Source organism: Melanerpes formicivorus, unplaced genomic scaffold (genome assembly GCF_026170545.1).
Source record: "Melanerpes formicivorus ecotype bairdi unplaced genomic scaffold, bMelFor1.0.p_v2 SCAF_5, whole genome shotgun sequence".
NCBI classification, from domain to species: Eukaryota; Metazoa; Chordata; class Aves; order Piciformes; family Picidae; genus Melanerpes; species Melanerpes formicivorus.
In genome coordinates this window covers 34027163-34048261 of record NW_027142357.1, presented here as the reverse complement: position 1 = coordinate 34048261, position 21099 = coordinate 34027163, and the positions used below count along the sequence as shown (strand labels likewise).

Genomic DNA, 21099 nt, shown 5'->3' with positions numbered 1-21099 from the left:
TGTATTAACAGCCTTAATGGCCTTAATGGGAAGTCTGCCTGGTGATATCATATACCTTATTAAGCTGATTAGTATATAGCTTTAGGAGACAACAATACAAGGGTGATAATGCATTTAGCACTACAAATTGTTGTATGTGAGAAAATAGTGAGGTTAAAGTCACTACAAGATAAGAAAAGGCCGGTGATAAAAGTCTCACCATTTACATGTTGTTCCTTCTGCAGGAAATGCACATTTTCATTTTCTGCCTGTAGCACCACTAAAGTCATCATAGTTCTCTTCCTGTTGTTTGCCACCATAATTCTGTCAAAGCAACTGTTGGATGATTCAAGAGAGAATGTTCCTCCTCAACCATTTATTTATACTCTATGTACAAATGCTGTCTTTGTGCAGCCACCAACTATAATGTGTTCATGACTAAGTCCTTGGTTTTGAATGCAGACTCCAACACCTTCATCTTTGCTGAAGGTTTGCTGGGATCTGTTCCAGGATCTCTCCTGACAAATGTCTAAGGAAACTGCCCAGGTATCTTTTCTATCTATTAAAAAATAGCAGAATGAGGAAGGAAAGCTTTGTCAGCTCATTTTCTCTCCTTTAGATTTGAAGAGACTGTGAAATGTTTGCCTGTAAGTATGTATTTGCTTTTGAAAACAAGAGAACTGACTTTTTACTTTAGTGCCTTCTATCTGCTGTCTGAAAGTCTTGTAACACTCAGACATTACCTGCATGGACCCTTCATGAATAACAATGGCTCTTAATGTTGAGTGAATGCAGAATTTAAGTGTTACATTTTCTGGAAATATTTTGAATGTCTATGTCTCTCTCTGTCACAGGAATCACCAGCTGGTGAACTGAAACAGTCTTTTATGTCTTCCTCCATAAAAATTCTTTCTTAGTGTTAGTAGTTTCTTGTGAGGAGGAAGGATTTATTTAAGGAATTCACTAGTGAACTTTTTTTCCATGGCAAAGATTTTGCCATGGTATGTATATAAGCAAGTAAATAACAATTTTTTTTTTTAATCTGGATCATAAATGTTCATTCTGGTTCTATCTCATGTGATGCTGGTTATCTTAGAATCATAGAATCAGTCAGGGTTGGAAGGGACAACAAGGATCATCTAGTTCCAACCCCCCTGCCATGAGCAAGGACACCTCACACTAGATCAGGCTGGCCAGAACCTCGTCCAGCCTGGTCTTAAACACCTCCAGGGATGGGGCCTCAACCACCTCCCTGGACAACCCATTCCAGGACTTCACCACTCTCATGGTGAAGAACTTCTTCCTCACGTCCAATCTGAATCTCCCCACTTCCAGCTTCATTCCATTCCCCCTAATCCTGTCACTACCTAATATCCTGAGAAGTCCCTCCCCAGCCTTCTTGTAGGCCCCCTTCAGATACAGGAAGGCCACAGTCAGGTCACCTCGGAGCCTTCTTTTCTCCAGACTGAACAGCCCCAACTCTTTCTGCATTTTCTGCAGTATAGTCCCCAGATCTTTCCCAGCCTGCATATAAATTGGACAGTTCATCTGTTGCTTTCTGTAGAAGATGCTTTCCACCAAGATAAAGCATATTTGGAAGTGCATTTTGTGCACTGAATGTCCTTCACTGTAACAGCATCTACTTTTCTTCTGTTTTATGGTTCTAAAACCAGACACATCTATTGATTCATTGGATGTGATATATCTCACAACTGAGGTTGTCCTTCTAGCTATAAGCTTTAGATAGAAATTAAATAAAAATAATAGTTGAATCTATTCATATCTTCATAGTATTAATGAGTTACTAGTATTTAGAAACATTGCTCTTAAACATATTCCTTTAAGTTACCTCTACTTTGCATGTGATAAGACAATAATTTTGACATTTAACTGTGTTAAGTTTTGCTAGCATAGTACTCTTTATTCTGCCATGCCCTGCCATGTATATGTCTAACCAGTCACCTATTTAAGAACAATACATGCAGTAGAATCTCATATACTAATTTGAAGTAGTATTTAGAAATCCCATACTTGGAAATAACTTTGTGCTGAAAAGCTTCAAAGGCTTTTTGTCTCAAGAAAACCTAGCATGTTACAAACAATGAAATGCAGGTTATTTATTACATTACAATTATTAGCATTGCCTTGGGGCATTTCACAAGAGTGTTTAATTTGCTGTAAGAGTGCAGGAGCAGGGATGATGTAATTTTGCATGATTGTTCATAGCTAGAAATAACTTTGTGTTTCATAGATAGTCCTGTAATTACTGCTTAGTTACTGAAAAGAGTGAATGCATTTTTCTTACCTGGTGTATGCTTCCATTTTTCCTAGAGGTAGGAAGAACAGTAAGTCCTGCAGTAAGAGGCAGAGACAAGCTTTGCCAAACTTCATCAGTGATGAGTTTCAAATATTTTGAAAGTTACCTTTTTTTCCTGACTGCTTTTCTTGCTGTAGGGAAGAAGTAACCTGCTCTTGCCAAGAGCTAGCTGCTTTTCCCTTTTCTCTTTATTTATTTTTTAAAGTGAGAATTAAGGCACTTCTCTCATTTCTTGTCTCATATCCCCAATCCCAAGTATGCCAAGCATGTCCTCATCACTGAACACTGACTCATAGTGCTGATATTTCACTCCAGGGAGCTTGGAAGCTTTCTTTCTCTGCCCTTCTGCTGTGTAAGAAATGTGAAAAGTATTTCTTAGAGTTGTTGGGATCAGGCCAAGGGTTCTCTGCCCAGATTGGGCATCTGCATGGAACAAGCCAGCCCTCCTCAAATATAGTAGATATTTTCTTACTAGGAAGTAATTGTCTTCCTAGCAAACTTCATTTGTGGGTTCCTTTCTTGGAGGGGAAAAAAGTGGAATGGAATGGAATGGAATGAAATGGAACGGAAAAGAATAGAATAGAATAGAATAGAATAGAATAGAATAGAATAGAATAGAATAGAATAGAATAGAATAGAATAGAATAGAATAGAATAGAATAGAATAGAATAGACCAGGTTTGAAGAGACCTTGGAGATCATTGAGTCCAACCTATCATCCAGCACTAACTAATCACTAAACAATGACACCAGACACCCCATCCAGTCTCCTCCTGAACACCTCCAGAGATGGGGACTCCACCACCTCCCTGGTCAGCCCGTTCCAATGGTGAACGACTCAGTGAAGAACTTTCTCCTCACCTTGAGCCTGAACTTCCCCTGGTGCAGCTTGAGACTGTGTCCTTAGTATGGACCTTCTGCCACAGGCACAATTACACCAAATGAAATTTCATTCCTGTTGCTTGTGGATCAGTCCTTTCACATGTCCAGGTAGTGAAGTAGAGGAAAAAAAGCAAGGATGCTTTTGTTCAGGGTTTCGTAATGGCATTGTGATACTTCCTCTGGATCCGTTTTAATAGTATTAGATTACGAGCACTGCTGAGTATATAATTTTCCTCTTTCATCCTCTAGTTTATTCAGTCCTCCCAGCCATTTTGCTAGTTTGTTTTTGGGTACAAAAATAAAAAATCTCCAAGCAGGTGTGTTAAGCTTGTAATAGAATAATTTCTAGGTTTTTCTAGCAGCTATTGAGCCAGTTAGCGGTTCAATGAAAAAAAAAATGACGCATTCACTTAGGGAAGACCAGAAATGAATAAAATCAATAACAATGCTAATCTGAAAGTGGAGCAACATTTAAATGTAAAACAAAAGGTGAATTGCTTGAATTTCCTGATCAGAAGCAGTGTAATTCCCTGGAAAATCAGTAGGATACATTTGGAAACATCATTTAAATATTTATTATTTGAAACTAATGGATGACTAAAATGTGGAGAGAAGTTCTACTGTTTGACTTGCACATCACACCTGGAGCAGACCTTACCTCCTCCTTTTGTGGGTAACATGCAGTCAAATTACCACTAGATGTTTTTGCTGTTAAAGAACAGTTGTTGGCTTGCCAAGAGTGCCATTGTTCAGCCTTTCTTGGATTTTCTTCTTGTTGTAATATTGTCATTCATATGTTTCATTTTAAATTAATTGCATAGATGAACTGCACAGTGTCCCTAATTAATATGTTGCCTTTTTAATTTTTAAAGGCATAAAGGCCATGAAGATAGTGTTATAGTTAAAACTTAAATTGCTTGTGCCTCCTTCCTCTGGAAATAAGACTTCATCTTTGAGCCAAATAAAATCTGTTCATGAATGCTCTGAAATACAATCAGAATCCTTTCCAGGTCATTATGAATAGCTTTAGCTGATCTTTTTCTATCAGAATGTTTGTTTGCATGAGCTTACACCTGAGTTTCCTGTTTATATCCTGAGTAGAAGACTGTTGCCCAAGTAATTTCATCCTCCAGATCATTTACTGCACCTCGAGTACTGTGTCCAGTTCTGGGCCCTTCAGTTTAGGATGGATGTTGACTTGCTGGAACGAGTCCAGAGAAGGGCAACGAAGTTGGTGAGGAGTTTGGAACACAAGCCCTATGAGGAGAGACTGAGGGAGCTGGGGTTGCTTAGCCTGGAGAGGAGAAGACTCAGGGGTGACCTTATTGCTCTCTACAACTACCTGAAGGGAGGTAATAGACAGGCAGATGATGGTCTCTTCTCCCAGGCACCCAGTACCAGAACAAGAGGACACAGTCTCAGGCTGCACCAGGGGAGGTTTAGGTTGGATGTTAGGAAGAAGTTCTCTACAGAGAGAGTGATTGCCTGTTGGAATGGGCTGCCCGGGGAGGTGGTGGAGTCACCATCATTGGAGGTGTTTAGGGAAGAGACTTGATGAGGTGCTTGGTGCCATGGTTTAGTTGTTTAGGTGGGTTGGATTGGTTGATGGGTTGGACGCGATGATCTTGAAGGTCTCTTCCAACCTGGTTTATTCTAATTCTAATTGGGTGTGCCATATGGGAGAGGACCCCAAGACAAGCAATGTCCTGGTGATCCTACACAGTTTACTGGCACTGCCTAATTCCTCAGGCTTCAGCAGACCACTAGAATTGCATGTGCAGACTACACAATGATAACAACACAAATGAATGCCAAAGGAAATTCTGCCAGTGTTTTCAAACGTTGATGCCAAAGCTTTGTTTCCCTATCTATGTTGATTAGAGACCTACACACTCACCATCTAATTTTCAAATTAGCCAGCATGGCTATTTCCCAAGAACTGCAGTCATATGGTAGGTAGTGAACACATACGAAAACAAGATCTCCTAAGTGCTTTCATTTCAGAGCTTAAATTTAGATACACAGGATTTAATATTTCTGGGCAAAAATATTAATCCTATATGCACTTTTCATATGTCTAATTTCTATTTGAAGTCCAGATGACTGATAAGCAGAAATAATATAATATAGACTGATATATTAGGTGTGAATAAAATCAGAAAACAATGCCTTGCTGTAGTTTATGGTTGCTTGGTTTCATGGTTGCTTGATAATTCTCAAGAGAAAATGATCTTCATTTAATCAGCATGTTTTTTCCTGTAAATCAGAATGAGACACCTGTTGTTTGGAAAAAGCAGGTTAAATAATTAAAAAGGAACAGAAAATTCCCTACCCTAGGTAATTTTTATAGCCACTTAGAATATTTTGTTTATCCTTTGGTAAAAAAAAATGCAAACCCCAAGTCCTCTCAATTGCATGTTTTTCTGACATTTAGCTGCACCTGCTAACCTGTGGGTCCACTGCACTGAAGCAAAACTCTCATGAAGTCCAGCACAGTCAGGATTTTAAGAAGTATGTCTAAATTGTAGCAACAATGTTGGATTCAGTGCAGTGAAATGGAAGCACATGATAAATATCAGGTAAGAAAGGGCTAAGAGTAAACAGACTGGTGGCTTACTGAACTTTTTTGCACCATTTGTATGGTACATTTATGCCATAATGATGAATATTTATTAAAATAAGAAGCATTTCTATTGCACACAGATATGCTATTATTCACAATCATTTTTAGTGGCAGAAAATTGTGACTGCAAAATATGCCTTTTCGTTACCTCTAAGTAAAAACTTCAGAGTAGATTGAAACTACATGCCTGAGATCACAAACTTTTTACCTTTTTCTACTCAATATTTAGCAGATACTCAGTCTCAGACATACACATAAAGTAATAAAAGAGAGAGGAAAGATTTTCACAGGTAACTAGCAATATCTTCTGCATGTTCTGTCACCACAGACCTCATGACTAGACCATGGCACCAAGTGCCACGTCCAATCCCCTCCTGAACACTTCCAGGAACAGTGACTCCACCACCTCCCTGGGCAGCCCATTCCAATGTCGAATGACTCTCTCAGTGAAAAACTTTCTCCTCGCCTTGAGCCTAAACCTCCCCTGGTGCAGCTTGAGACTGTGTCCTCTGGTTCTGGTGCTGGTTGCTAGAGAGAAGAGACCAACCCCTTCCTGGCTACAACCACCTTTCAGGTAGTTGTAGAGAGCAATGAGGTCTCCCCTGAGCCTTCTCTTCTCCAGGCTAAGCAATCCCAGCGTTCTCAGCCTCTCCTCATAGGGCTTACGCTTGAGGCCTCTCCCCAGCCTCGTTGCCCTTCTCTGGACACATTCAAAAGTCTCAATGTCCTTCTTAAATTGAGGGGCCCAGAACTGCCACTTGCCACTGTCATACTCTGAAAATTGTTTTTCAGTGGGCTTCATATGCACATTTTCTTTTGAGACATAGTATATTGTCCTCTAATTTCATTGGCTAAAGTTGAAGTGCTAGGTGCTCTGGTAGAAGGTTGTTCCATGCTGAATGAAACATCTGCTAAGATCCAAATAAAAGTAACTTGGTAGTATAGATACATTTATTTCATCTTTCAAGTACCTGTGAACATTTCTTCTCCACAAAACCATTTGCAAGATTTTCAGTAGCAAGTAACCTGACTCTAGGCTATCCTTGCTTTCACTTAGGTATTAGATGTTACACTGCATAATCACACGTGCTCTATTCTCTGTTCTCACTTAGGTTTTAGACATATATAACCACATGTGCTGTATCCTCTATTTTGAGTAGAGTTCCTTCAAAGAGAAGATTTGTAGAGCCTGGGTTTGGTGCAATTTCCACATGCTAAAGAAATTAACTATAGAGTGGTAAATAGTAAGCATCAGCATTGTCAGTGTAAACCTAGAAATCTTATGCCATGACCTTATTTGCCTTTGACATGCTCTGCTGGGAGTGCCAGATTCTTAAGAGCTGCATTACACAGCTTGTTAAGGACAGCCTTTAGGCCAATTCAATACTATACTTGCAGTCTTTTCACTGCCAGTCTGCAGCCTAAGTGTGGTGGTAGGCATTAAGCCATCATCTGAAGGTGAATCAGCTTGCCGAGATGTCTTCATGTGGACAAAGTGGGTGAGAAAACTACAGCCCTACAGTTGCTCAAGGGACTGATCTTTTACTGTGCTGTGTTTGCAGACCTTAAATGTTAAGTTTCTCACTTGTTGGGCCTGTCTACGAAATGCCAGTCACATCCAGAGTACCATGGTAGTGGGAATGCTGGTGAGCTCCCAGGAGTGTTTGAAAGGCACTGGAAGTTCATGTTTCTATTGCAGGTTGAAATACCCAGTTTTATTTCAGAAGGGCCACAGGGATGATCAGAGGGCTGGAGCATCTCTCCTATGGGGGCAGGCTGAGAGAATTGGGGTTGTTCAGTTTGGAGAACAGAAGGCTCTAAGGAGACCTTATTATGGCCTTTGAGTATGTGAAGGGGGCCTATAAGAAAGCTGGTGAGGGACTTTTTAGGGTGTTGGGTAGTGATAGGACTAGGGAGAGTGGATCCAAGTTAGAGGAGAGGAGATTTAGACAAGATGTTAGAAAGATGTTCTTCACCATAAGGGTGGTGAGACACTGAACAGGTTGCCCTGAGAGGTGTTAGAAGCCCCATCCCTGGATATTTTTAAGGCCAGACTGGATGTGGCTCTGGGAAACCTGACATAGTGGAAGGTGTTCCTGCCCGTGGTGGGGGGGTTGGAACTAGACAGTCTTTGAGGTCCCTTCCAACCCCAACAATTCTGTGATTCTATAATCATAATTGTGTAGGAGTGGAGAAGCACATAAATCATCCTTCATTTAAATCACTGTATCACACCTTTGCCAATTCAGTAAACTGTGTGAAATCAGGCCTGGGCCATGTTGCCCCCTCCACAGCAGAGCCATTCACATGTGTATGGCTTGTCCTCTTGATAGTCTCAGCAGAAAGGTCAACTCCTGGGACTGTCAGAGAAATGCTGCTCTATTGAGATACCTTCTTATCTCCCTGGGGAGGAGTCTGGGATGGGATGTGTGACTGATTGATAATTTGTTCCCCAATTTTCTCAATAGTCCAGGGACTTGTACATTATTCAAGCAACAGCTGGCTGAGTCCATTGCCAAGCTGGCTTAGTAATGGTCCTTAGTGCAATGCATGAGAGCAACCAGAGATGATATTTTATTCCTGAGCAAAATTTTTTCCATTTATTTGGGAAATCTGAGCAGTGTTGTGGAAAATTTAAGGAAAAATGGAATGTTGTAGGCAGGCAAACACACTTACAACAATGTCTGATGTTTCACCATCACTGTGCAATGTGAAGTGAGAAAACTGAAGTGCTGGTATAACCCTCCCTATTCATTCTCCTTAATTTTTTTAGCACATTAAGTGCAGTGCATTTTCTGGTTCAAAGCCCCTAAATGTGTCAGAGGACACAGTCTTAAGCTGTGCCAGGGGAAGTTTAGGCTCAAGGTGAGAGTGTTGTTAGCCATTGGAATGGGCTGCCCAGGGAGGTGGTGGAGTCACCATCCCTGGAGGTGTTCAAGAGAGGATTGGATGTGGCACTTGATGCCACGGTTTAGTCATGAGGTCTTGGGTGACGGGTTGGACTTGATGATCTTTGAGGTCTCTTCCAACCTTGGTGATTTGGTGATTCTGTAAATATGTATATGTACATGTATATATGCATATATATATATATATATCTGTATATATTTTAGAGGGAAAACAACTAAGTAAAAGTGTAGCTACCAGAAAATTTGCTGGAGTAAGAACTTGGTGGACATTATTAGAGTTATGTGGCGCACAAGCAGTGATTCGCCTAATGGAAGGCTGTCAGAGTGACTTGGTTGGAAGTGTCTGCCATGAATACTGCTCTTTTTCCTTCTCTTTTTCTTGGTGCTGGTTTACTGTTAATTGCATTTCCAACAAACTGGACTGGACTAATAGACTCAAGTCTATTATCCCAACCATTTAACACCTAGAAATCATGCCTTGCTTGAGGGGAGAAATGAATATCCCGAACTTTTTCCTCCCACTAATCACAGAAATGCATATGGAGATTTCTGCATTAAGAAAAGTGGAATGGGGAAAGTATGAGGAAGAAAGACAGAAATAGTCAAACCTTATGCTTTAGTCCATCAACTGATTTTTTTTTTTGGGTTGGATAATTGTCTCCCTTTACTATTAGCACACACATAAATTTGCTTTTTAAATTTAATTGTTTTCATTTGCTTTGTAGTACTTTGTCCTGTTGTGTTCTAAATTACTTCTGATAGGATATTGTGGCATAGCTCATATTTTCTTTCAACTTTTTGTAATTGTTAGACATCTCCTTAAATGTTGTAAGTTAACATCTTGCTGATGTATTGATGATTTCAGAAAGCTGTAGCTCAATTCTAGCTCTGTTATTGTGAGTGTACTCCTGAGACAGGAAATGAGACAGACACTGCTGGGACAGCCTGAATTTGGGAAGTCAGAGTGAGGAGGTTTGCACAGAGGTGCTATGCTTGCTCCCAGTCAGAAACACCAGGCAGTAAAGAGAACTGCAGAAAAGTTTCTTCATCCAGGAAGACTCCAAAAGGAATAGCTTTTACTCCATCCAACATGACTGAAAAACAAATAGCTCCAGGAAGCAATTTCTGCTCTCTGCAGGAAAACCTTGGAAAATTCTAGATTAGAATAACTGTGTTATCACAGAAGTACATAGAAGAGGAATATATCTTTCAAAAACTTGTATGTGATGGTTTAGTTTTGCTGTGAAACTAAGTTGACAGCACACCTGGATTCCACAATGTGTCTGGGTAGAGTCCCAGTAGAATAGAAATGGAATGGAATGGAATGGAATGGAATGGAATGGAATGGAATGGAATGGAATGGAATAGAATAGAATAGAATAGAATAGAATAGAATAGAATAGAATAGAATAGAATAGAATAGAATAGAATAGAATAGGCTGGGTTGGAAAAGATCTCTGAGATCATTGAGTCCAACCTATCATCCAACACCATCTAATCAACTAAACCATGGCACCAAGCACCCCATCCAGTCTCTTCTTAAACACCTCCAGTGATGGTGACTCCACCACCTCCCTGGGCAGCCCATTCCAATGACCCTCCCGTGAAGAACTTCTTCCTAACCTCCAGCCTAAACCTCCCCTGGCACAGCTTGAGACTATGTCCTCTTGTTCTGGTGCTGGTTGCCTGGGAGAAGAGACCAACTCCCACCTGTCTACAGCCTCCCTTCAGGTAGTTGTAGACAGCAAGAAGGTCTCCCCTGAGCCTCCTCTTCTCCAGGTTAAGCAACCCCAGCTCCCTCAGCCTCTCCTCATAGGGCTTGTGCTCCAAACCCCTCACCATCTTTGTTGCCCTCCTCTGGACACGTTCCAGCAACTCACTGGAACTTTATTCAGATACATTCTTTGTGATTATGTGTTTTTCAGTCTGTCTAGCTGTATATTTGTTGTCTTTGTGAAATAAATCAGCTCCATCTTTCCAGCATGTACAGAAATGACTTGTTTAGGCATCAGACAGGTGTGTTCTTCCAGCTGAGCTCATCACAGACATTGCTACCCGCGGCTGATGATTGCTTTCCACCTTATCGCCTCCCACGGCTCTGAAGGGAATATTTCCTCACCTGCTTCAGTTCAAACTCAAGCAGTCTTGCTTTAACTGCACTGTTCATTTTACTATTGCATTTCTTTTCCCTTCAAAGTCAGTCCCTCTATGGATTTGTTATTATTCAAGAACTATCTAGCTCCTCTGCCCCATCTGAAATGCTAGCACAGGGATATCAGCAGCTGTAATAATGAGGCACAATCCTCTGCAATTGTATGACAGGGAAGGAATCTGCAGTTTTATAAATGAATAGTAACTGATAATAATAGCTGGAGGTTTTCTTACATTGATATAGTAGTTGGGACCACTGAAAATCGGCATGAGTTGAGCATGGCTTGGCTTGATATCCAACAAGGTCAGGAAGAGAGGAGTATACATTGGTTATGAATAGAGATTTAAAATTTCCAGGCCAATCCATTGTACCTGATTACTTTATTGCAGAGCTGAAGAAAGTAGGAGGATAGGCTTTGTGCAAGTGCCTAAAATCCCAGTTTGTGCTACTTACTCCTTTCTGCACAAGTGTGCAACATGCAATAAATATAATTGAAAAACAAATTCAGGTTGGTTTTATTAGGCTGTTTAATCCATCAGTAGCAGCATAACATTTGAGATCTGCTCTTTTGGGCTCTACCTTCACATTAATATAGCTCTGTACAATAACTGAGAAGTCCACCTTCTCAGCAAAGTGAATTGCTTGTGAGCAACAGGATGCTGGTCTGACCATGCTGGTTCCATTTCTGTAGCTACTGTGCCATCAGTTGCCCTCTTGGCTTTTTTGTTAGCTTTTGTTGGGCACAGGAGGGAAAGGAAGCAGAAGATCTGTAGAATTACCAGAGTAATTGTGTTTTAAAAGCAGAGCTTAGATTCTATTCTATTCTATGTCCAGAGAAGGGCCACGAGGATAATCAGGGCTGGAGCACCTCTCCTGTGAGGACAGACTGAAAGAGTTGGGGCTGTTCAGTCTGGAGAAAAGAAGGCTCCGAGGTGACCTAATTGTGGCCTTCCAGTATCTGAAGGGGGCCTACAAGAAGGCTGGGGAGGGACTTCTCAGGATCTCAGGTAGTGATAGGACGAGGGGGAATGGAATGAAGCTGGAGGTGGGGAGATTCAGGCTAGATGTGAGGAAGAAGTTCTTCACCATGAGAGTGGTGAGACCCTGGAATGGGTTGTCCAGGGAGGTGGTCGAGGCCCCATCCCTGGAGGTGTTTAAGACCAGGCTGGATGAGGCTCTGGCCAACCTGATCTAGTGTGGGGTGTCCCTGCCCATGGGAGGGGGATTGGAACTAGATGATCCTTGTGGTCCCTTGCAACCCTGACTGATACTATGATAATATAAGTCATAAAGCACAGGAATTGCCTGTCTCCACCGCTTTACAAAGCATTTTGAATAGGGAATTTTCCATACAGTAAAAGGTTGTCTGGAACAGTCACAGTTTACATATTAAAACTGGTACAGAATAAATACTGCATTGGAAGCACTGCTAAGAAGAGCCTAAACTTTTAGAAAAGCAGTGGAAATCTTGCTCCGATGACGTGTGACTGGTCTGGCATATTGAGATGCGGTCTGTATTTGTAATATCTTTGTAAATTACTATTTTATTTAATTAGTAAGCACTTACTTAGACAAAGATTTGTCTAGCACCTCCTGTCCTGAAAGCATTCTCTATTTTAATTAGCATGACATTTTCTATAATCAATTTAATGAAATGCCATCTGCAGTTCTAATAATACTGTGTGCAGCAAAGGCTGATTGACATGTCTGTTGACAGCAGAGTATCAACCTTCTTCTATGTTTATGCTTTTTATAAAAAAAAAAAGCAAAATACAAGGGAAAGGAGGAGTCTGACTTGCTGATTCTGCTGTTTGTGCTGCAAAACAGAGTTCTATTTAAACAAACCAAGTCTTAATAAATGTTTGCCAGTGTTTGCAACCTTCAGGTTAACACCGTCAATAATTTCAGAAGACTCCCCTGAGGCCTTCTTATTCTAGATGTTGTGGAGCAGATTTTCAGCATTGCTTGAATATCTCTCCTTCACTTTCTGTATGCTACTTGCCCCCTCAAGAATGGTTCATATGTTGTCTTAATAGCTGATGGTTTCTATGCGTAAAACTGTCTGACTGCTGATGCTGCTGTTTCCCCAGAAACTCCTTGGGCCCTGCCTGTGAGCATCAGCCCCAGAGCTCATCAGCTAGGTGTCTTCCAGCCAAATGAAAAGCAGGATCTGGTAGAGGGATGAGGAGTCTGCTCCTCTTGCTATGGTACTTGCTGGATAGGGAGAAGCCCCAGATTTGAGTCTTTCTTCTGTATTATCATGAGAACTGAGAACATGAAGTGGTCAAAAGCTCATCAGATTTCTGTAACACTCATCATTTGTTAGGATGTGAATATTTAATGTCAATGCATGCTGCTTCTGGGCTCCTTAAGACAGCTAGATTAGGCTGTGATTTAGAGTGCTGTAAACAAATTAGCCAGCAAATATCTGTCTATGCTCTACGTATCTTCTTTCTAAATCATTTTCTTCTTCAAACTATTCAATATGAGTAACAGTAAATTCTACAACACTAAGACTGGTCCTAGGAAGTTGCATGTAGTCTGTCTTAAATGAAACTGATGGATCTGCACAAATTTATCTCTGGAGTTACTATAAAGTAAACCTTACTATCAACAAATAATTAGAATCTAGTAAATATTCTACCAAAGTAAATTTGTTTTGCTAACAAAATTTACATCAACAGTACTATGGATTAGGTAGGATTTTTTTTTCTTGACCCCAGTTGGGATCTATTGAGTCTGCTATCCCTTGTCACTGTTACCATCTGCAGAGATCTGCAGTTAATCTCAGTGAACACAGTGGCAATGCAGATTTACAAGCTCAGCAACTTTTAGGTTTATAATAAGCTTGGATATGATGAATGTTAAAGGCTAGAGGACAAACACAATGTGTATTCACAGGTTAAAATTCACAGGTTACAAACTCTATGAATAGAACAATATTCAATAAAATAAGCCCACTGGTAGAACCACAACTCTTGCTTGGCTAAGTTGAATCATGCATTGAATAGTGGAGGTTCAGATTCAGGAATCCTAACTCCTGTGGCTTTAGTGAGACTATAACGCAGCTCTGTTTTCATAAATTTACTGGGTTCATGAAGGGTAAGGTTCCTGTTTTTATGCTTTATAAAGGAAACCCTACTTGTTCCAGAAGCTGTTGGATCATTCTAAGTACAACATTGATAACGCTTAGTATTTAATTGACTGGACATGTCTCATATCTCTGTTGAATTGTGATCTCTTGCAGTATATCCCAGATTTAGAGACCTGCAGGATTTCATATCACCTTTATTCAATCATGCATAAGACATGACTAGACTTCTCTTGACTCTTAGAGCTGAAATATGCAGTTAATAAATGTGTCAACAGTTTAAGGCACACAGGGAGTCTCTTGGAGTGACTCAGCAGGAGAATGAAATTAAATATGTGGTAAGTAGCCTGGAGCTGTTTGTGACATGACCTTGCAGATACCACCAATAAAAGAGGAAGAGTTCCTAGAGTGCTGAGAGAGCTGGCAGATGAGCTGGCCAAGCTGCACTCCATCATTTTTCAGCAGTCCTGGCTTACTGGAGAGGTCCCAGAGGACTGGAAGCTGGCCAACATGATGCCCATCCACATGAAGGGCTGGAAGGAGGAACCAGGGAATTACAGACCTGTCAGGCTGACCTTAGTGCCAGTCAAGATTATGGAACAGGTCGTCTTGAGTGCAGTCACACAGCACTTAGAGGATGGCCAAGGGATCAGGCTCAGCCAGCATGGATTTAGGAAATGCAGGTCCTGCCTGACCAACCTGGTCTCCTTCTATGATCAGGTGACCCATCTGGTGGATGTGGGGAAGGCTGTGGATGTAGTCTATCTGGACTTCAGCAAGACCTTTGACACCGTCCCCTGTAGCAAACTCCTGGCCAAGCTGTCAGCTTGTGGCTTGGACAGCAGCACTCTGTGATGAGTTAGGAACTGGCTGGAGGGCTGTGCCCAGAGAGTGTTGGTGAATGGTGCCACATCCATCTGGCAGGCAGTCACTAGTGGTGTCCCCCAGGGATCAGTGCTGGGCCCCATTCTATTCAATATCTTTATTGATGATCTGGATGAGGGTAATGAGTCTGTCATCAGCTGGGGGCAGGTGTTGATCTGTTAGACGGCAGGAGAGCTCTGCAGAGGGACCTTGACAGGCTGGACAGATGGGCACAGTCCAAGGGTAGGAGATTTAAGACATCTAAGTGCTGGGTTCTACACATTGGCCACAACAACCCCATGCAGCGCTACAGGCTGGGGTCAGAGTGGCTGGAGAGCAGCCAGGCAGAAAGGGACCTAAAGATACTGGTTGATAGTAGGCTGAACATGAGCCATCAGCGTGCCCAGGCGGCCAAGAAGGCCAATGGTATCCTGGTCAGTATCAGGAATAGTGTGTCCAGCAATAGCAGGGAGGTCATTCTGCCCCTGCACTCAGCACTTGAGTGCAGGCCACACCTTGAGTCCTGTGTCCAGTCCTGGGCCCCTCAGTTTAGGAAAGATATGGAGTTGCTGGAATGTGTCCAGAGAGGGGCAACAAAGCTGGGGAGGGATTTGGAGCACAAACCCTATGAGGAGAGGCTGAGGGAGCTGGGGTTGCTTAGCCTGGAGAAGAGGAGGCTCAGGGGAGACCTTATTGCTGTCTACAGCTACCTGAAGGGAGGTTGTAGGCAGGTGGGAGTTGGTCTCTTCTCCCAGGTAATCACCAACAGAACAAGAGGACACAGTCTCAAGCTTTGACGGGGGTTGGTTTAGGCTAGATGTTAGGAAGAAGTTCTTCATGGGAAGAGTGATTGCCCATTGGAATGTGCTGCCCAGGGAGATGGTGGAGTCACCATCACCGGAGGTGTTTAAGAAGAGACTGGATGGGACACTTGGTTTAGTTGATTAGATAGTGTTGGGTGATAGGTTGGACTCGATGGTCTTGAATGTCTTTTCCAACCTGGTCTATTCCATTCCATTCCATTCCATTCCATTCCATTCCATTCCATTCCATTCCATTCCATTCCATTCCATTCAGTTCAATCAGTATTGAGGTGAAAGTGTGTATGGTGTTGGACTAAAAATCAAGAGACTTAAGTTCCCCAACACACTATTGACAGGCTGTGTCACTTGCAGCAGATGACTTCAGCTCTTTGCGTATCTTCTTTATCTATTACATTTTGTTCTGTCACTTGTAATGCTTTGCAGCAGGCAACTAACAATATGTTATCAAATTTCTAGTAAAACAGATTTGTACATCTTTAAACAAGATTGGTTTTGGAGGAAATAGTTGCCCTACTGGGCCAAACTCTTATGCCAGCAGGGTGAGATTTTCAGTGATGGTGATGTAATGAGGGATGTGAGTTAGTCCATTTCCCCCTGCAACTAATACATCATTTTTCATTAGAATTTAGGAGGATGATATTTTTTTTGAGATGTGAAGATACATGATGCCATGTATGAAGCTAATTGGAACAACAAGTACTGCAAATGAATTCTACAGCATTTAGGACATGGCAGAGTGTTGTCAATTCAATAAATAAGGGAAAATTCAATAAATGTGGGTAAAGGAGTTATTGTAGAATTGATGGAGGTCAAGCTGCTTGTCAGAACCAAAAAGTTTTGCATTGATTTCTCTGCATTTTATGATATTTTGCTTGCATTTTGACATTCTCTGGAATGACATATGTAGGCCAGGCACAGTGCAAAGCTGCATCTCCTGCCAGCAACACATGTCCTAATCTTGAGCAGAGCCTTTAGCAATGTGGACTCTAAACCAGGAACAATAGCCTGAGTAAAACTATTTATATGGAAGGCTGCTTTCATTTTAAAAACAGCTGAGATTGTGATTCAACATGTATCAATAGTTGCATCCTTAAGTACTGTATTTATGATACTGATATGTGCATCCAAGCTATGATTTAAACTATGTGGGTTAATCATTTCAGAAGAACATGTGTTCCATGTTCTTAGCCTAGAAATAGAGCACATGCTGAAAAGGTTTTCTTACAAGAATATGCAGTAGCATAAGGGTTTGGACATTTAGCCTCATAATGATAAATTATTCTTTCTTCTACAGCTAATATAATGGTGTAAGGAGATGGAATGTTTATGTTGCTGACTCAGAGGAAATTATTATGCTGCGATAATAACAGAAGACTTTTGGGTTTAGGGTTTGGTTTAACATAATATCTTATTTAATGCTTCATTCTTTGTGAAATCCAAGTAAGTTGTAGAGAAGCAGCAGGTTTAGTCTACAGGGCTTTATGCCCACTAGACAGCCTCCCTCAGAGTCAGCTTTAGAAATAAGCTCAAAATCACAGAGGTAAATACTTCCCAAAGATAGTTATCTATAATGTCATATGAGTAAATCATACCTATGCCTGTCTATCATCAGAATGACTGCTGAATCACCAAGTTTGTTATCTCATCCAAACAGGCATTAGGTTTGTCTTCTAACACCTTCAGTAGTTTATTTAAACTAGACACCGAGGTTCTGATGAAAAACCTTAAATACTCAACAGAGAGAACAATGAAGATATTTATGGTACTCTGTTGAAACCTTTGCAATTGTGCTAATCAACTTGGTAAGCCATTCCAGAACCATCTCAGCAGGTAAACTAAACCAACTGCTGCAGGATGAGGCAGGGGAGAGGAGAAAGCTGTATTCCATTTTGTCTGTCTGGGAAAAGTTTCTCTTCTGAAGTTCATGGAATTTGCATGCTGTGCCTTTAAGCATCACACCAGGCATACATCCACATGGATTCTCTGAATGAGGCTGCAACACTAACCAACCCTGGTATGCTGTCTGCAGCTGAGATCAATATTTGATAGTTTGTAGGAAAGTAGAGTAGAAGTCATAAAGAGGAGACAAATTATGTATCAGAAGGCAAAATAAATATCCCTTTATCCCATGGAAAGTCAACTAAAAAGCCCCAATATTTGAGATTCTTATTAAAAATATCTTAGCACAGAACTACAAACACAAGTTATATTGTACAGACAATCCAGTATTTGCAAAGATCCATTGCAGAAGGGGATAAGAAAATCAGGAGAGGTAGTTAAATCCACAGATGCCAGGCCAGAAGAGATTGCAACAGCCATCCAGACTCAACCCTTTATATTTTTACGTACATTCAGACTAAACTAATTCTTGACATGAAGTTCTAATGCATATATTTAAGAAAAATCATCCCAGGGCTGCTGATTCTGTCATTTCCTTTGCTGAGCTCTCCCACACATCCTAATGTCCATACCTGTTGTCGGCTTTTCCATAACTACGTATGTACCTGACATGGGTACCTTTGAATTTTCCTTTTGATCACCTGAACAGTTTTAGCCATTTCAACCTTTATTTAGAATAAACTTTTATTTAGAATAAACCTTTATTTAGAATAAACCAAACCAGGTTGGAAGAGACCTTCAAGATCATCGCGTCCAACCTATCAACCAATCCAACCCACCCAAACAGCTAACCCATGGCACCAAGCACCCCATCAAGTCTCCTCCTGAACACCTCCAATGACGGCGACTCCACCACCTCCCTGGGCAACCCATTCCAATGGGCAATCACTCTTTCTGTATAGAACTTCTTCCTAATATCCAACCTGAACCTCCCCTGGCGCAGCCTGAGACTGTGTCCTCTTGTTCTGGTACTGGCTGCCTGTGAGAAGAGACCATCATCTGTCTGTCTACAACCTCCCTTCAGGTAGTTGTAGAGAGTGATAAGGTCACCCCTGAGTCTCCTCTTCTCCGGGCTGAGCAACCGCAGCTCCCTCAGTCTTTCCTCATAGGGCTTGTGTTCCAAACCCCTCACCAACTTTGTTGCTCTTCTCTGGACTCGTTCCAGCAAGTCAACATCCTTCCTAAACTGAGGGGCCCAGAACTGGACACAGTACTCAAGGTGTGGCCTAACCAGTGCAGAGTACAGGGGCAGAATGACCTCCCTGCTCCTGCTGGCCACACTGTTCTTGATGCAGGCCAGGATGCCATTGGCCCTCTTGGCTGCCTGGGCACACTGCTGGCTCATGTTCAGCCTGCCGTCGACCAGTACCCCCAGGTCCCTCTCTGTGCACCTTTCATTTTTATGTTTGCCTTCTGATCCAGAGTTACACTGACAATTCCTTAGTATTCCTCAGTACTCATCCTCACGGTGTGCATGCCAGGACCTAGGCATTTTACAATAGCGTCACTCTCACCAGTGGTGTGAGTAGAGACTAGATCACCCTAGGACTTTTGCTTGTGATCTACTTATGCTGAAGAATTGCATCAACTCTTTTTGCCACGATGCTGCACTGAGAACACATAGCACAGTGTTAATTTGTATAAGCCCATAAGCATTCCTTTCACTGCTCTTCAATTCCTCTCTCCTGCCTGCAATTATGTGCAGCTAGCCAAGTGAGAGAGAACACTTGGTAGGAAAATAAATCAAATATTATAAAGAAAACCCAAGGCACAGTTCCCTCATAGTAGCCTCTATCAAAAAAAGATCTGTTTTCCTTAAAATGCTACCAGGTATTAATTATATTGTTAGCCACTATTGTGTAGGAAGAATCCTGGATTTACTGCCACTATTTTATTTGGGGCTGATGTCAGGATAACTTAAATATAGACCCTTCATCATCTGTCTTTACCTTTTAGCAACACAGAATAAACTTTCAAGTCATTCAGTGCTCTGGAGTTTCCAAAGTTTTCAATTAGGAATTTTTCAATGAGCTGTTTTAAAGACTGTTTTGTGTATATCATCTAGGGTTAGTCAGTTCTTTATAGAGGATTCCTCACATTCTCCTTTGCTTGGGACAAAATGCTTTCTGTTTTAGTGATGTCCTCGCACAGATAATGTGGCTCTCCAGTGCTGCAATTTGTGCCAAGAGATTTTTATGTCTTACTGCTCTTTGTTTTAAACTAAATCAGAATTTCTTTGAGGTTGGATCTCTACATCTCTGATGGCTTTGAGAACTATCATGGATTCCTGAACTTCTTTGTGGTGAAGACACCAAGACAGTAAACAAAATAAATCAACCTGTTGTGTAAATGGACAATGTTAAGGGCTAGGTGTTACTTTCTTCTGTAGACTTTTTTACTCTAGGTAGCAAAAACTTCAAAACAAACTTATGTTTATGGCTCTTATTTACATTTGAGCTATCCATGAAAAAAGCATCATGATGTTGCTTGGCCATCAACTATCACATTATCCAGCATGGCAAGATATTGACTGGAATGAGACTTCCATATAAATTAATAGGATTACTTTTGAAGACTGTATTTATGCTTGATGCCTGCATGGTATTTTGCTGTATCTTTTATTTGAAAGTCTCTATGCATTTTGCAATTTTCTTTATGTACTTCAAGAGTCAACTACTGAAATAAAAATAGAGATGAAAGCCCATGTTCAGTGAGAGGTATCATTACTGTCCAGTCAAGTCTGCCTTTTGAAGAAGCCTGCCTCTCAGTTTCCTGTTTTGGTGATTTGAATGTGTTTTCTTCTAACCTGAGAACAAAGGCTTTGTTAGAATCACTTCTAAGGAGACATGTGAACATGATGTTCAGCAAAAGGTTTTTTCTTTGCAAAACTTTACTTTGGTATATATCCCTTTTCATAGTGCATGTGGTTGAACTTTAAAGTGTCAGAGTGACAGTGATACTTAGATGACTGCAGTTTTACATTCAAGATGTCAGTTTGTTCATAGGAATCCCATTGGGTATGATTTCACCATGGAAAAGGTTTCCATTTAAATGAAATAATATTTTTTGAGGCAGATGAACTTGCTATAAGACATAAACTGGTATTTTTGAAGCTCATAAGGCAAATTAAAAAGCCCTAGATGTTGTGAATGCAATTCTTCTCTCAATCTTGTTGGCAGAGTGCAATAAAGATATCCTAGTGACCATAAGATGCTGGGTTTCTCTACAGATTTTGTCTTTGCTAACTTTTAATGCTTTCATTGTTGCAGATGCAGCAGTGGTGTATAAAACCAGGAATGGACATGTTGTCGAACTGAATGTAGAAACAAATACAACTACATTAATACTGGAAAATACAACTTTTGTAAGTAATATATATTATTTACTTATTTCTTAGGGGAAGTCTATTACATATTTTTTTCCTGCAAGGGGAGTGAGAGAATATAATATTTAGAAGTTACAGAAAACACATTTATAACCTAGACCTCATTACATCTAAATGGAAAGCACAACCCATTACTCTATCAGTGCACAATTTCTGGCTGAAGTTTGTTTTATT

The 21099-nt window shown here is 41.0% G+C and overlaps 1 protein-coding gene across 1 annotated transcript in view; it reads left to right on the top strand.

The window, feature by feature from the left end:
• Window positions 1-21099, top strand: part of DPP10 (dipeptidyl peptidase like 10) — a 324986-nt gene that overhangs the window by 132289 nt on the left and 171598 nt on the right. Inside the window, exon 4 of the mRNA XM_068139088.1 lies at window positions 20810-20904. Coding sequence (XP_067995189.1) covers window positions 20810-20904 — 95 coding nt within the window. The remainder of the gene's footprint in view (window positions 1-20809; window positions 20905-21099) is intronic.